This window comes from Prionailurus bengalensis, chromosome B2 (genome assembly GCF_016509475.1).
Source record: "Prionailurus bengalensis isolate Pbe53 chromosome B2, Fcat_Pben_1.1_paternal_pri, whole genome shotgun sequence".
Classification (NCBI taxonomy): domain Eukaryota; kingdom Metazoa; phylum Chordata; class Mammalia; order Carnivora; family Felidae; genus Prionailurus; species Prionailurus bengalensis.
In genome coordinates, this window is record NC_057349.1 from 34360001 (window position 1) to 34375436 (window position 15436).

Here is a 15436-nt window from a genome sequence, read left to right on the forward strand (position 1 = left end):
TGCCAGACTTGTAGGACTCTGTCTGGATTGTGGTTAGGAACCAGATAATAGAGTTGAAGCCTCTACAGCCGATGAGCCGCCTCCTGTCCCTGGGATGACCAGTCTTCATTTGCTTCCATACGGCCGCCTTCTATAAACAGACTTCCCATTCATACTCAGTACTGTCCTCTATAAAGAAGAAGATACTATGTTCACAAAAGGAGAAGCAGAGGCTAAAGAGGAAAAAGGACCTGTATTTCAGAGCCTTGCTTAGAACCCAGGGAATTCTGTCTTCCCACTCCAGGAAGGTCCAGTCTGCTCTAGATCTGTTGAAGTCCCCCAGCTCTGACTAGCTCTGCTGGAGATCTCAGGGTGTGGCTGACACAGCCCTTCTCCTGTCTCAGCCTCCGCTGACACCATCCCAAAAGAATGAAGCTCACTGTTGCCAGCTGTGTGATGGATAGGGCGTGAGTGTTTATCTGAAGAGGCAAGGCGGGTGGGCTCCCCAAGAGGCAGAGGAGACTCCCTGATAATTGAGGCTTGAAATTAGAAGCAGAATTAGGGACTTGTGAGCCAGCCAGAGTGGGGAAGTCTTGGTATTTCATTTTGTAGCCAAATGACAGTAACTGGTGTGAGCTGTGTGCTGTGTTTTCCTTCAAGTTGAACCAGAAGGATGAGAAGGAAAATGCAGGGTCTACTTATTTCCCTAGCCAACATTTCCCCCAAACCTTTATCAGGGTCTTTCCACTGCCCGAGACCCATTTCCCATGCAGGAAGCAACAACCATCCTTTCCACCCCTCCTCAGGTGGCCACCTCACACTGCAGCATGTGTCAGGGGAAGGGGGGTTTCTGCACTCAGGCTTACACTATGTGTCCTTGGCAGGCGTGACCAACGGATTTGGAAAACACACCGAAAGCGGGTCTGACTCAGAATGTAGTTTGGGTCTCAGTGGTGGACTGGCATTTGAAGCTTGCAGGTAAGAACAGTTGTTCCCAAAGCTTTGTTGGCAGCTCCTCCACCTGTCCCTGTATTCTCCATTCAGCCACAGATGGAGCCTCCTCCTGCTTATCTAAGGTTTTTCTTCCTCCACCCCTGCTGTTTCCTGAGGCCTCTGGTCTGTAACTCTGGTAGCTCCTAGGAAACAGTGTGACCCTTGACTCACAGGCCTGATCCGACTAGGAGGGGAGGAGTGATGCTGATGCTTTATAGGGTTTGTGAAGCCGAATTTGGCTCCAGAGGGCAGGGACAGCCAAATCTGTATCGCCCAGCGAAGTTAACATTTGAGCCAATCCCCCACCTACACCCCTGGCCCGCTCTGATAACCCAGTTACAGACATAGTTTTGCTCTTTGCCTTTTGGGGCATCATAGCAAAGGCCTCTGTAGAGGTGTGGTGTGGGAGTAAGAAATGGGCAGATAGGAAGTTCAGAATGGCCTTTTATTCAAAGGCCCTAGCTCTTCTATCCTCCTTGAGCTGGGAAAGGATGGGTTTCTTTTCCTGTTCTTTTACCAGAAGGGAGGATTTCTGAGACCAAAATGTTAAAGTTTCTTCCAAGTCGAGTTTATTGAATCCTTACTCTGTGTTAAGTGTACTCTGCAAGAAATTGGGGGCTGCGGGACTCTTGGAAATGGGAGACCCTCAGTGCCACACAGGAGAAACAAGTTGTCCTGAAGGCTAATTACTGGCCCCCCACATGGCTACTGAATGGATCCTCAGTTCCGAGTAGGGGAGGAAAGGTCCCAGGGCAGCAGTGTTTGAAGTGCTTCCAAGGCGGGTTGAGCATTATGTTCTGTCAGGTACTCTACCGTGGCTCCTGGGCTCCTGGGTGGTGGGTACGGGGGGCCCCTTACTGTGGCATAGCCCAGCTTTCCGTGGTTGCTTTGAGATTTTCCTCCCATCAAGCCTCAGAATTGCCTTAGCTGTCTTCCTCCATGGTTCCTAGAGATATAGGGGGAATGAATAGGAAAAACATAGTTACTAGGCATAGAGGAGGCAGAGCTTTTGGAATCCTACAAAATGGTTTCACCCTGGTCCTGGGTGGGAATTCTTAACTCCCTCCAAAGGTAATGGTGCCTGGAAACCCAGTTCATTGGGGTGGGGAAGGAGTGGGGTTATCAAACTGTCCCCTCCTAGCCCTTGACTAAAGGTGGAAGGTGTGTTGGGCTTTTCACGCCACGAAGGACAGTCTTCCCAGCCATGAACCACAAGAAGAAAGCCAGACTAGGCTCTGGTCAGCCTGCTGGTCAGACTGTGTGTTTGCCTTTCTGCAGAACTCCAGTCTGTGCCGCCGATTTGTCTGGAGCCCTGCTCAGTGTGGAAACAATGCCCTTGGAAGGCATTTCCTTTTTAACTCAGTGGACCTCAGTGGAATTTCAGGGTTTAAAACAGGAGATTCAGGACTGCAACTGCAGGATTTTTTTTCTTTTTGTTTCTTTCCTCCCCTGCCCCACTGTGGTGGTAAGTACATAAAGGAAGATTTTACTTACTAATTAGACTAGAATCTTCTACTCCCAGAATCAGAAAGAGCCTTGAAGGAACCTGTGGTCACTAATCCCATTCCCCTCCCCATCTGTCCCTGGGTTTATCTTTCCTGATGATTTTCTGAGGAAATTGGAGCTGCTCCCTCTTTGTATGGGTCATGCTTTTGGTTATTAATAATTGAGCACCTACTTCAAGCCAGGTATTGTTCTAAGTACTGATAAAGGTATGTGTTCTCATGGAGCTTATCTTCTAGAAGGGGGAGATGAGTGTTAAACCAGTAAACAGAATAATTATAGATTGGGTTGTCTGCTTTGGTCTGTGTAATGTGGAAAGAGGACTGAAACACAGGCCATATCAAGTCACGTGTGCTTTTTCTATGAAACAGGAATACATGGACCTAGTTTTGGTGTTGCCTCTTATTTTACTAAGCTCATCTGTCTCAGAGCTCATCATTTGATAGTACAACATTAGTAGTTTATAATATTTAAAGTGAGGCATTAAAATTTACTGCTCTTCATATAATGTTTGCCACATAACTATCATCTGCCATTTATTGAGTAGTTGGTATGTGCTGTACTGAGTGTTTTCTGTGTATCAATCTATTAAATCCTCACAGCAGCCTCAGAGAAGGTAGGTAACTTGCTCAACATCATGGAACTCATGAATAGAAGAGACAGGTTCCAGGGGCGCCTGGGTGGCTCAGTAGGTTAAGCGTCAGACTTTTGATTTCAGCTCAGGTCATGATCCCACGTTTCATGAGATTGAGCCCCACATTGGGCTCTGCACTGACAGCACAGAGCCTGCTTGAGATTCTCTCTCTCCCTCTTCCCCTCCCCTGCTTGCTCTGTGTGCATCTGTGTCTCTTTCTCTCTCAAAATAAATAAATAAACATTAACATAAACAGATAAGAGCCAGGTTCTGAACCCAGGTAGTCTGGCTCCAGAGTTTCTCTTTTAAACACTTTGTTGTGCCCTCTTCTGTTATATTTGAAGATGTCTCCCCAGCTCCAGAATAATGAACTTTGAGAGGCCTCAGAGTCTCTAAGCACAGTGACAGATTTTTATAGGATGAGTGGGAACTGAATCCTAAATGTAAACTGGGTGTTAATTTTTTTTTTTCCCCAAACAGGTCCTAATTTTGAATAGCAGAAAAAAAAAAAAAAAACTACCAATCTGCCAGTTACTGAAGGATTATGATTCATTGTGTTCTGTTTGTACAAGTTTTTCTGAATAAGACTCTGATAAAGTCCGTATGATTTAGGAGGAGTACCCTACTCCCCAACCAGTCCTAACACCAACCTCCTCTTATCCCACCAGTGGTTTCTTAAGCATTTCTACTCTTCTGCAGATTGTTTCCCCACCTTTTAAGCATTTTTTTTTTAGTGGAAAAATTATATAGCAATGATATTTTTTAAAGTTTGGATGGGAAAAGGCCCTGGCCACTTCATTCTTGCCCAGAGGCTCCCAACTATGGTTGTACATTAGAATTGCTTCGGGAGCTGTTTAAAACTACAGATCCTTGGGTGGGTTCCAGTTATACCATTACTCTGGTATTACCATCCTCATTTTTGCTTTATTACCTTTCTAGTCTTTGTCAAATATATCTATATATTGTTTTACCTCTTTGTAGTAACCACATGGAAAAAACTTGTTCTGCTTGTTCATTAAAAAAAAAAAAAAAGGTCCATCTCTAAGAAAAATTTCATACGCAAAGTGGAAGTGAGAAGTGGATTTTTTTTTTTAATTAAAAAGTGTCTTTTCTAATTAAGGAGTAAGACGTGTCCTTTATAGACAATTTGGGAAAGAGGCAAATTTTTGTACCTCCAAAATAAATTGGTTTCTAAAGAAGCCGTAGAAACCACAGGGTAAAAAATTCTGATCCATGTGAGATGGGCCCTCCTCATGGCTAGGCTGCTTAGACCCTGGAAGGATTGACAAGTGCCTGGAGTGACCTTTCATCTGGATGAAGTCCAAAGTCCCTGGGCAGGGAGGCAGGCGTCTCTTTCCGGACTCCCTCCACCTGCCTGAAATGGTCTCTCAAAGCCTTATGGGAATTTTGTGGTCAGAAGGGTGTCATGGGTTAGTGTGAGTTGTTAGGGGAAGGTGAGAAACCATTCTTGTTGAACGGTTTTTGCAGCTCCACTCATCTCAGAGATAGGAGAGCAGGAGTGGGTATGTTAGTCATTGAAATGGCTCATTTCGCCCCCTCTGCCTTCTTGCTCTATATGCAGTGGTCTGACGCCCCCCAAACGCAGCCGTGGGAAGCCAGCCCTATCTCGTGTACCCTTCCTGGAAGGTGTAAATGGAGATTCTGACTACAGCAGCTCAGGTGAGGAGTGGTGTACAGGTGAATCTGGGGGGCCCAGGCCTTCCAAAGAACCAGCTCTGTGGGCTGCAGCCAAACCCTTAATTCTTCCAAACTCTCAGGCGTTGGGCAAGGAGATGCCCCCCGCTCACAGGTCATTCATACTCTTTTTTTTTTTTTAAGTTCATCTTAAATTTGAATAGTAATATATGCGCATGATAACAAAAATCAAAAAGGCACAGAAGGGTACATAATGAAAAGCCAGGGTCCCCTCCTTAGAACAACCACTGTTAACAGTTTCTTTTGTGTCTCTCTATTTGTAATTTATATACATAAAAGCCAAAACTTGTGTATGTTTAAGAGCATAGGTAGAGAAGCCTAATACACACGTATTCTCCTAAACCATGCCTTTTTTCAATTAATAATATATCTTGGAGCTCCTTCCGTGCTTTTTATTGACTGCCTAATGTGCCATTATCTAGGAGTGCCAGCCTACTACAGATGGACATGTAGACTGTTTTCATGTATTTGTTATAACCAGTGTTGCAGTGAGCAACCTTGTACAAAGATCTTTTGTAGCCCTGGAGAGCATACACTTCTATAGAGAAGCAGAGCTGCTAAACTTGAAGGGAGTGTGTATTTGTCATTTCCATGGGTCTTGCCAGTCTGCCCTTGCTGGAGTAATCAGTGATAGCCTCTATCACTGAATCTCACACCTTGCCGTGTAGGTTCATGTGATCCAGTGCTTTCAGCCCTGTCCTCATGAGACATTCTATTCTAGCCGACCCAAACAGGGAAGTACGTGGGTCTTGTCTCTTTGGACCAAGGGATTCAAGAACAGGACAAGGCAGGGCCAAAGGAGAGGGCTGGTTGGTGCACAGGTGGAGTGGGTACAGGGTGGGCTGTTCTCCGAGTGCATCTCTGCAGCCCTCCTGTGGGAGCTGTGCACGCTGGATGCCCGGTCTTCGAAGCTCCCATCTAACACAGGCGTCAGGGCTTCTTTCCCCACTTTCCTTTTCCCAACTGCTTTATTTTCCCTTAGCATCAGTTTCTTTCTCACATGTGTGTTGATGGGTGCATGCCTGCGTGTTTCATTGTTGTCTGACTGTTGGCGCCCAGAAAGCAGGGCTCCTATCTACATGAAAGTGTACAGCATCTAGTGCAAAACTGGCAGTGGATTGGCACAAACGTTGGAATTCTGGTAGTGACATTTTACTCTTATTTTTAAAAAGCACATACTTACAAAATGATGCCAAGGGAAACTTAAAAATTTCGACCTTCTACTATTCCATCATCACCTTAACACAATTGTCTTCATTTCTCTGTGTTGCCTTCTGTTTATTTCAGGCACGTTTTTAACAAAATGTTAATCCAGAACACACGCTTTTTCGTTTTCTGCATTTTTCAATGTTATCTCATACTTTTTTTTGTGTTGACACAATCTTGATTTAACTCATATTATTGGAACAATATGTCTTCCAGCCGATGCATTACAATTTACTTAACTTTTTTATTGTTAGATATTTGGTGATTTCCAACTTTTAATATTATACATAATGTAGTAAATGCATATTTTTGTTAAAAATCCTTTTATTTGTTTTTAAAGTTATTTTTCTTAGAATAATTCCCAGGGAAGGAATTTACTGAAGCAGATGATTCATACTTTTTTTTTTTTAATGGCTCTTGAGACATGCCACCAAATTATGTTCTTGAGGATTAGACTGGTCTGCAATTTCTTCCAACAGTGTATGATTGCACCAGTTTCCCCACAGCCAGCCTCTTCAGTATTGGATTTTATCTCTTGGTTATTATTGCTATTGACTCAATGGGTAAAAACAAAACAAAACAAAACAAAAAAAACCTCATTATTAGTAGTAGTTTTGTTTTGTTTTGTTTTGTTTTGTTTTTATAAATGAGGACAGTAGTATTTCCTTAGTAACACAATTTCCACTATGCAGGATTTGGACCCTTTTCCCTGGTTGAGTGTGGTCACCTTGGGCTTCCGGTTTATAGGCGTGGGGAGGGGGAAGGGAGGTTCCTTTCTGCTCAGGAGCATTTGTGAAGTGTACCCATCCACATATGCTAGTGCATTGTGTGCGAACAAAGTAAGCTGGAGAGATGCGGTGCCTGCTTTAGGCAGGACACCCAGTGTCAGGTTCTGAGAAAAGCAGTCATGTGAAGGGCTTGCAGACCTGCTTGGCTCTGCTGCGTGCCGTGCACCCAGGTGACCTGGATGGCCAGATGTGGCCCTGTCAGAAAAGAACTCATTTAGCAAGTGGTTTTACTGGGATGTCTGTCCCAGGCATCTTTTTCCATGAAGCCTCTATCATGAGGCCCACCACTTAGGCCCAGAGAGCAGTTTGTGGCTTTGCCAAGCTGGGTTATTGTGGTCCTTCCTGGGATCCTGGCGATAAAAGCAGTCCTCGTTTTCTAGGGAACACCATTCTAGTGTTCTAGTCCAGGGGTCGGCAAACTAACATATTAGCTTGTTTTTGTAGGGCTTGCAAGCTAAAAATGGTTTCTACTTACAAATGATTGAAAAGAAAATCAAAAGAATGATATTTTGTAACACGTGAAAATTACATGAAATTCAGATTTGAGCATCTAAAAGTAAAATTTTATGGGGACACAGCTATACTCATTCCTCTATAGAGTACCTGTGGCAGCTTTCATGCTGCAACAATAGAGTTGAGTAGTTGCAACAGAGACCATATGGACTGCAAAACCTAAAATATTTACTGTTTGGCCCTTTACAGAATGAGTTTGCCGACCCCTGATCTAGTCTAAGAACTAAGGAAAGGGCAGGAAAGGGGAAGGGTGGAGGGGATGTTGCTGACTCATTCTTGGGTTGCCCCAGTCAAATGGAGGCCACAGGCAGGCCTCCTTGGGCACCATTCCAAGTCCCCTTTGGGTGCTGTCTCCTCCCCTCCCCAACCCCCAGGCAGAAGCCTCCTGATGCCCTTTGAAGACCGCGGAGACCTGGAGCCCCTGGAGCTGGTGTGGGCCAAGTGCCGAGGCTATCCCTCCTACCCCGCCTTGGTGAGTCTGCCCCAGACACCACCCTCCTCCCTCCCCTGGGCTTTTCTGGCCCCTATCTTGCCTCAGGAGCTTATCTGATTGGATCAAGCCAGCAGAGGGGTGGGGATCAGGGTGCTTTTAGCTGCCGAGGGGAGGGAGGTTTTAGCCCAGCCTGGGTGGGTCAAACCATCAAGGTCTTCAGCTCAGAGCACTTAAAATAGGGTAAAAGTGTGAAGACAGGGACTAGGGCTCATAGGGATTTAATAGCATTTATTCATTTGCTTATGCATAAAAGTAGTATGCCCATTGTAGAGAACTTTTAAAGCTGCTTATAATGCTTAAGTGTTGTATTAGACATTTGTCGTGCTAAATTCTTGAAATACTGAGGAAGATGTGGTTTTTCTCATTTTGTGGGGAAGAAAAATGAGGATCTACCTGTTCCCTGTGGCCATCTAGCTATTAAATGGCAGGGTTGGAATTTGAGCCCAAGGCTCAAAATGTATGATGTCAAAGCCTGTGTTCTGAGCCACCAAGTTCAAAATCACCCATGGTCTCATCTATTCAGAGATTACCTCTTGGTGTATATAGGCACTCTTTTTTTTTTTAACGCATAAGTACGAGCCCATACTCTGTGTAACCTCCCTTTCACGTAACAGCATACCATGAACATGCATGTCTTGTGCCATTAAACATTCTTCATCAACATTACTTTAATGACTGCATTGTCCTCAGTTGTATGCATGTACCTTATTTTAACCATTCCCTACTTGGTCATTTAGATTGTTTTGAATTTTTCACTATGATTAATAGCTGGCAATAAACATCACTGTAGCTTTATTCTGTGCACATCTTGATGATTTCCATACAGTGAATTCTTAGGCGTGCCTTCTTGGAGCAAGGTCTGTGCAAAATTGATACACATTGCCAAGTTGCCCTTTAGAAAGTTAGTTCCAATTTATACTCCCATCAGCAGTAGCTAAAAAATTCTATTTTTACCACCTTGATTGTTATTTGTTAGAGCTCTTTCTGTATTGGGGAGGTAATGTCCATCTGGCACTGGAAGCTAGTGATTCTAAACCTTTAGGGCATGCCAGAATCATGGGGGAATTTTTAAAACAATACAGATAACTGAGGCCCCATTTCAGAACTGTGAAATTAGACTGACACCAGGCCGAGGTATGAATGTTTTCTATAAAGCTTCTCAGATGATCTGTAGCCACGGTTGTGAACTACCCTGCCAACCTCTTGCATGCACACAGGAGTTCTGGGCTTCTCTTAGCTCTTTCACATCAATGGGTCTTTCAAGTCTCATAGCAGCCCCTTAAAGTCAAGAGGGCAGGAACTCTGACCCTTTTGGACTGGTGAGGAAGCTACAGCGGTAAGAGGTTATACAACTTGCAGGAGCCATATTGGAACCGTGTTGCCTACCTCACTCCCTCTTCAGCAGTGGCAGGAGGGGGAATCCATGCTGTGATCCAGCAGTTGAGGAGGTTGGGCCTTGGGCCTGCCTTCACAAGGCTGTGTGCCCTGTTGTCAGTGAGACTTCCAGCATAATTGTTGAGGAAGTGATTAAAGCTGTACAGTTTTGGTTTTGTGATTTTTAAGTCCCATGGTGCAAAAAAAAAGTCTAAAAATAGTCTTTTTTTTTTTCCTTTTTAATTATCTTCTTAATCATACATTTTCTTTAATGAGTAAATAAATTCAGCCACCACCTGAAAAAACCTACCACCTGAATGCAAGCTGTGTTTTTATTTTGGTTTATGCTCTCCCAGTTGTTCTCCTGTGTTAAATATGACTCGTGTCCATAATGAATATACATTTAAAAAAAATTTTTTTGGCTCTTGTTTAAAATTGTTTTTTCTCATAAAATAATGTATCTGTATTATAGAAGTTTGGGAAAAAATAGAGAAAAGCAACAAACCCCATCATTCTAGCAAGTCAGCTATAAGCGTTTTGTATTGTTTCTTCTATTTGTTTATGTATTACAGCTATAATAATAGTATGTATATATGCCTTCATTATATAATGTGTTAAAATATTTCATAAGCCACATTGTTTTACATCCACATAACATTTGAGTGAATGGTCCATTATTTATTATTTTGAGACATATTTGCATCTATCTTCTTTAGAAAGGGAGGAGAGCTCTCCTTGCTTCTGCCCTTGGTGGCAGGGGGTGGGGGGGTACATTTTTCACAATCTGCCCCATGTTCCAAGGCAGGAACCAGCATGGCTGTCGAGGAAACATACCAGAGTGGCCCCACTATCTTGTTCAATAATCTTGTTCAATAATCGAGGAAGCTCAGGAGGGCTTGTATGGTGGTTCTCATTAGGACCCTTAGCTTTAATCCCAGGGGGAACATACAAGCTGGGAGAGTTTTGACCAAATTACACAGCTCGAACAGGGTAGGGATGGTTCTTCCTTAAAACTCTTAACCAGAGCACCTGCTTTTAGCTGCTTATCTAGGAAGGGAAGTAGGGAAGCTGGCAGACACCCAAAGGTAAACAGCGAGAGCAGTTTATTATGAGAACAGGCCCCCTGGGACAGAGTATAGAAATTAAGATTGTTCCATCTCTGGAGAAAGCTGCTTCCTCAGTAAGTTTCCAAGTCTCTCTGGCCTCAACACACATAGATTATCAACTCACTGCTTTGGAATTGAGGGCTGTGTAGGGCAGTAGGCAGCAGAAGTTTAAGCCACCATGGCCACAGCCAGCTACATGCTCCTGTGCTCGGGGCTTTCCTCTGTCAGGTGATACCTGTCAGCAGACTTCTCAGCATCGGCAAGAAGGTGAAATAAGATGATGGATGACGTGTGAATAACTAGGATCTTCAGTCACTCTGTCAGTGCTTCATAGAGCTAGAGGTCACTGTTGTGTTGATGCCACCAGGCATTTTTCTGAGCCCCTGCCCTGTAGAGCTTGCAGTCTTGAGCAGTAATTCCTCCAGTGGTCCTTCTTTCCAGCCATATCGTTCATTTTCCCCTCTCCAGCAACCCTTCGAGTTCAGTCTAAAAGCTTTCTGATCTTAGATGGAGGTGCCCACAAAGGTACCTAGTCCACACAGCAGGAAGATTATGGTCAGACAGGAAGATAGTGGGTAACCAGGGGCTCTGTTAGGTAGAACCAAGGTGATGGGCCCTGCTGCTGATGCAGAACCTCCTTTATAGCCATGGTGTTTAGGAAAGTCCCTGAGCCTTTGAAGTGAATTGCAAAGGTTTTAAAGGAAAAATTGACAGGAAGAAATGGCCTCCTGGCCTCCATTCCCTTCCCCTAAGGGATGTTAGGAAGGTGGAATTTGCCAGTCTGGCCTGGACATCATAGATACACCCTCAATTCTGATATCTCCCATACTGGATTCACATTTCTTCTGTTTCCACTTGGGCCCCAGGGATTCATGGCACAAGCTCCCTCATTGGAAGAACTGATTGAGCAGGGCCGAAGGATTTGGCCAATGAACTGGGAAAACAGTCAAGATTTCCATTTTGGGGTCCTGAGGGTCACAAGAGGTCAGCCCCCTTCATCACTTGGTTGTGGGCCTGGCCAAGGCCCTGCATAACTTGGGGGGTGGTTCAGTAGGTAGTCCTGGGGCAGCATGCCCTGCTCACCCCATCCACCCCCATCTGAGTGCCGTCTCCTTTCCTGTCTGTAGATCATCGATCCCAAGATGCCCCGGGAGGGCCTCCTGCACAATGGTGTTCCCATCCCTGTCCCCCCTCTGGATGTGCTGAAGCTGGGAGAGCAGAAACAGGCCGAGGCTGGAGAGAAGCTCTTCCTTGTCCTCTTCTTTGACAACAAGCGCACCTGGTGAGTGGGTACTACCACCTGGAGGTTGGGCCAGGATGAGGGCTAAGGGGCCTGCCATGCAGTACACAGAGGGGCTGTGGGCTCAGTTAACCTGCCTCCATCCAGACAAGGTGAGGCATTACCAGCAGCTGGCCTGCCCCAGCCACATTAATAGTTACTGAGGAGTGTGGCCGGTCAGATTCCCTGGGAAACATTCTGAGATGGATATTTCTATCAGGAGGCTTATTGAGGAGAGCTGTGGGGATGAAGGGTGCAGTGCTGGGTGGAGGAACATGTTGAACACTTGGTATAGAGGCCTCAGCTGATCCTAAGGGGAGCTCCGGAGCTGGGAGGCTTGTTAATGATGTCCAGAATTGGGGCTGTGCGTGGGCATGTCCTCCCATGGCAACTAGTCATTGAATGCTGGCTGCCCCTGGGAAGGGGGTCACCTTGGTCCAGGTAACTCCCTTGGTGGCGGGTGATTCCTGAAGAGGACTCAGCTGAGAGCTAGTCAGCAGCCAACGCTCCCAGTGGCTGTGGGAGTGCACGTCTTAGTCCTCGGGTGGGGGGATGGGGTGGAGGGTGGTTTGGGGCAGTGTGGGGTCCACTACAAAGGGCTTGCTTGCCCTTTAAGGTTTCTCTTAGAGTTCTTTCACTTCTGCTTTTATAGAATGAGGAGGTAGGACTAACAAGTAAAAATAATAGCTATCACTTATTGTTTACTCCGTGCCCTGATGCAAATCGATTTACATACATAACCTTATTTAATCCTCATTAAATCTTCATCAGTCCTCTCCCAATCCATTTTGCAGATGAGGAAACTGAGGCTCAGAAAGCAAAGACCCCATTGCCAGACCTGGGATACAAGCCAAGATCTGGCTCCAAAGGCTAGCTTTTAGCCACGCGTTAGATTCAACTGGCGATCTTTAGAAAAACACACCTGGTGCAGGCCCCATCAGGAATCACTGGTTCCTGGCATCAGCCCCACTTCCTAGCCATAGGTCCCTGATGCCCCAAGGCGAGAGCTAGCCCTAATATGGGTCTTTCTTAGCTCCTGGGTCCTAACAGCCCTCTAAAGCAGAGTGAGTGCCCTGAGGCTCAGGGAAGGGCCTGGCTGCAAAAAAGGTCCCTTGGTGGCCTCCTGCCTGGGGTGTCCCAGTCTGTCTCCTCCTGCCCTGTCCCCTCCCCCTGGCTTTGCTTGTCCTGGGCAGATGGGCCCAGAGGAGCCCCTTCATGCCACCCACCTCAGCCCAGGCTTCTTACTGTGCTTGTATTTTAGGCAGTGGCTTCCAAGGGACAAAGTGCTACCCCTGGGTGTGGAAGACACCGTGGACAAGCTCAAGATGCTGGAAGGCCGCAAGACCAGCATCCGAAAGTCGGTGCAAGTGGCCTACGACCGTGCAATGATCCACTTGAGCCGGGTCCGGGGGCCCCACTCCTTTGTCACCTCCAGCTACCTGTAAGGGTGGGTCCTGGCTTGTGTCTGCCTGCCCTGCCTCTGTCCCATGCAGCACAGAGGCCCCTTCCTGCCCCAGCCAGTCATATGGCCGGCAGCTTCCCCCTTCCATGGCAGGCCAGGGACTGGGCCGTGTCCTCCCCATGGGCAAGGCCCCAGTTTTGACCAACTGTATGGTTCCCCTGGTGGGCCTGCTGTGTGCCAAAAACTCCCACCTGAGCTCACTCGGGGGGGCTAGTCCACTGAAGAACCTGTTAGAAGTAGAAATAGCTGTGAGGCTTGGGCCCGGCCGAGGAGATGGACCTGAGCCCAGAAGGCAAGAGGTTCTAGGCTCTTTCTCAAAGGTGTGCCTGGCCCGCTCCTTCCCACTCCCAGCTAACTACACCTCAGGGCAAGCGAGGCTCTGACATTGACCCCAGAGGTGCTGTGGATACATGGGAGTCCCGCGGGGAAGCTCATGGAGCTCACCCTCTCTCCCCTCTGTCACCCATTCTCATACCTCTTCCCTGTCCCATCTTCTGCACCAGTGCCGTCTCTCTTTTCCCATGTTCCTTTCCTTTCTTTTGTGCCAAACAGAAACCATCACCAAACTGGTCTTTTTCTTTTTATGTCTCATTCCCTTTGAGGCCAGCTGCTATGCTAGGTGGGTCCCTCCACCTGGCTCCTTAGGGCCCAGGACAGAGGCCAGCCTACCACTCGGGTGACCCCTCCACCAGCACACACACCCCTTCCCCATCTGCTGCAGACACACAGCTGAGGCCAGGCTGTGAAAGCTTGCCCCCTCCCTGTCTTGCTGAGAGGCGGGCCGAGGCTTGACGGGCTCCCGTCAGACCAGGCTGGTTGTGGGAGTGTCCGTCTGTCCACTTGGATGTTGAGGGGTGTTGACTGAAGCTGTGCTCTTCAGCTGGGTCTGCTCCTCACCCCTGCTGTCCTCTCTCTGTGGGCCTCCCTCTCCACCACCATGGACGGTGGTGCCCGCGGTCCAGCACCTCCCTGCCTGCGCTCTGCCCAGCCCAGCCTCTGCTGCTCCCGCTCCCAAACTCCGGGGGACACCACACTTATTTCACGCCCTCTGTCCCCTTCCCTCTCCACCTTTCAACCCCCTCCCCACCTTCACCTTCTCAAAAACGGAAGGAAAAAAACTGTGAAATGGGAAATGCTGACTGACAAACCAACACAACTTTCAGAGGCTTTGAGTCTGTTCTCTGGATGTTTCTTTTCACCTCTTAAGCACCAAAGCCGCAGGGCCAGGTTGCAGGCCACTGATCACCATGTTGATTTTTAACCTGACGTTCTTTTTAATTGTTTTAAATTTTTCATAGGGGAGTTTTGGACAAAAAAAAAGTCACTGGGGAGATCACTGCCATTTTTACACACTCGACTTTTTAAAAATACAACCAACCAACCACCACAACTTCTTATACATTTGGGACACGAGCCAGAGTTTAAAAGGGAACCAACAAAACTCTCTATAACATAAAGGATGGGGTTTTGGATTTTGTACAATAATAAAAATACAATACAGCATATGGCTAGGGAAGGACATGGTGTATATAATTGTAAAATACTGTTCTAAATTATTCAGGCCTATAGTTTCCATTACTGGAGTCCTCCATTGTGTGGCTGAGTATTTTAAATGCACACAGTGTGGTTTATTTAAAGGAGCCAATGCGTCCCCCTCTCCCCAGGTAGTCGGTCAGCTGTGGACTCTGTGACCTTTGTCTCAACCTGTGTTGTAAGATCTCGGGGCTCTCTCTCTCTCTCTCTCTCTGTATCTCTTCCCCCCAACACTTTCTCTTTCTAGTCTCTCTTTTTTTTCAATCTCCTTGACTCTTTCAGTCTCTTTCTGAGTCTCATCTTTAAAACTGCTCTTTTAGAACGGGAAGCGGCTCAGATCCTGCTGTGGCATGGGGCCTACGTGTCTCAGTCGCGTCTGCTGTGAAGCACACGATGCTCTATTTATTGTAGAAAGTGACTTTATTTGCTTTCTAGAATTGTTTATAACAGATGGTATAAGAGAGGTAATAAACAGAGAAAAATCTATGCTTGTAAAGAATACAAAAGTTAATTTTACCTACTATAATATGACTGTCTGAAACTTATTTTCTCTCTGAGAAATAAATGTTCTAATGGGCAGCAGTTGCTGTGCTGTGTTTGGTGTCATCAGTGGGGGCATGCGCTTCTCTTCCAAATTCCCATAGCCCACCCCCACCTCAAAAGGCAGGAGCCATTCAGAATGGGTTGTCTAGCCATTGCAGACTGCCAGCTGGAAAGGGCTCTGTCCATCTCTTGGACGCCTGGGAGGGGTGTGAAGATGGGCTCTGACGTTTTCCTCTCCCAAACAGCACCACCCTCTGGGTCCTGTAGAAGGTCCAGCCTGTCTTCTTATGCCTCAGATTTCCTGTGGCCCTGTT

At 46.5% G+C, this 15436-nt stretch overlaps 1 protein-coding gene across 5 annotated transcripts in view; it reads left to right on the forward strand.

Moving 5' to 3' along the window:
• The window catches only part of BRPF3 (bromodomain and PHD finger containing 3), a 34044-nt gene extending 18883 nt beyond the window's left edge, over positions 1–15161 (forward strand). For 2 of the 5 annotated variants that reach the window (XM_043592980.1, XM_043592977.1), the window contains 5 exons: positions 864–957; positions 4692–4789; positions 7707–7804; positions 11433–11587; positions 12846–15161. In XM_043592980.1, coding sequence (XP_043448915.1) covers positions 864–957; positions 4692–4789; positions 7707–7804; positions 11433–11587; positions 12846–13029 — 629 coding nt within the window. In that variant the 3' untranslated portion in view covers positions 13030–15161. Of the gene's footprint in view, positions 1–863; positions 958–4691; positions 4790–7706; positions 7805–11432; positions 11588–12845 lie in introns of those variants that run through there. The other 3 variants (XR_006299137.1, XM_043592979.1, XR_006299138.1) reach the window with 3 other exon arrangements.
• Positions 15162–15436: the final 275 nt, after the last annotated feature.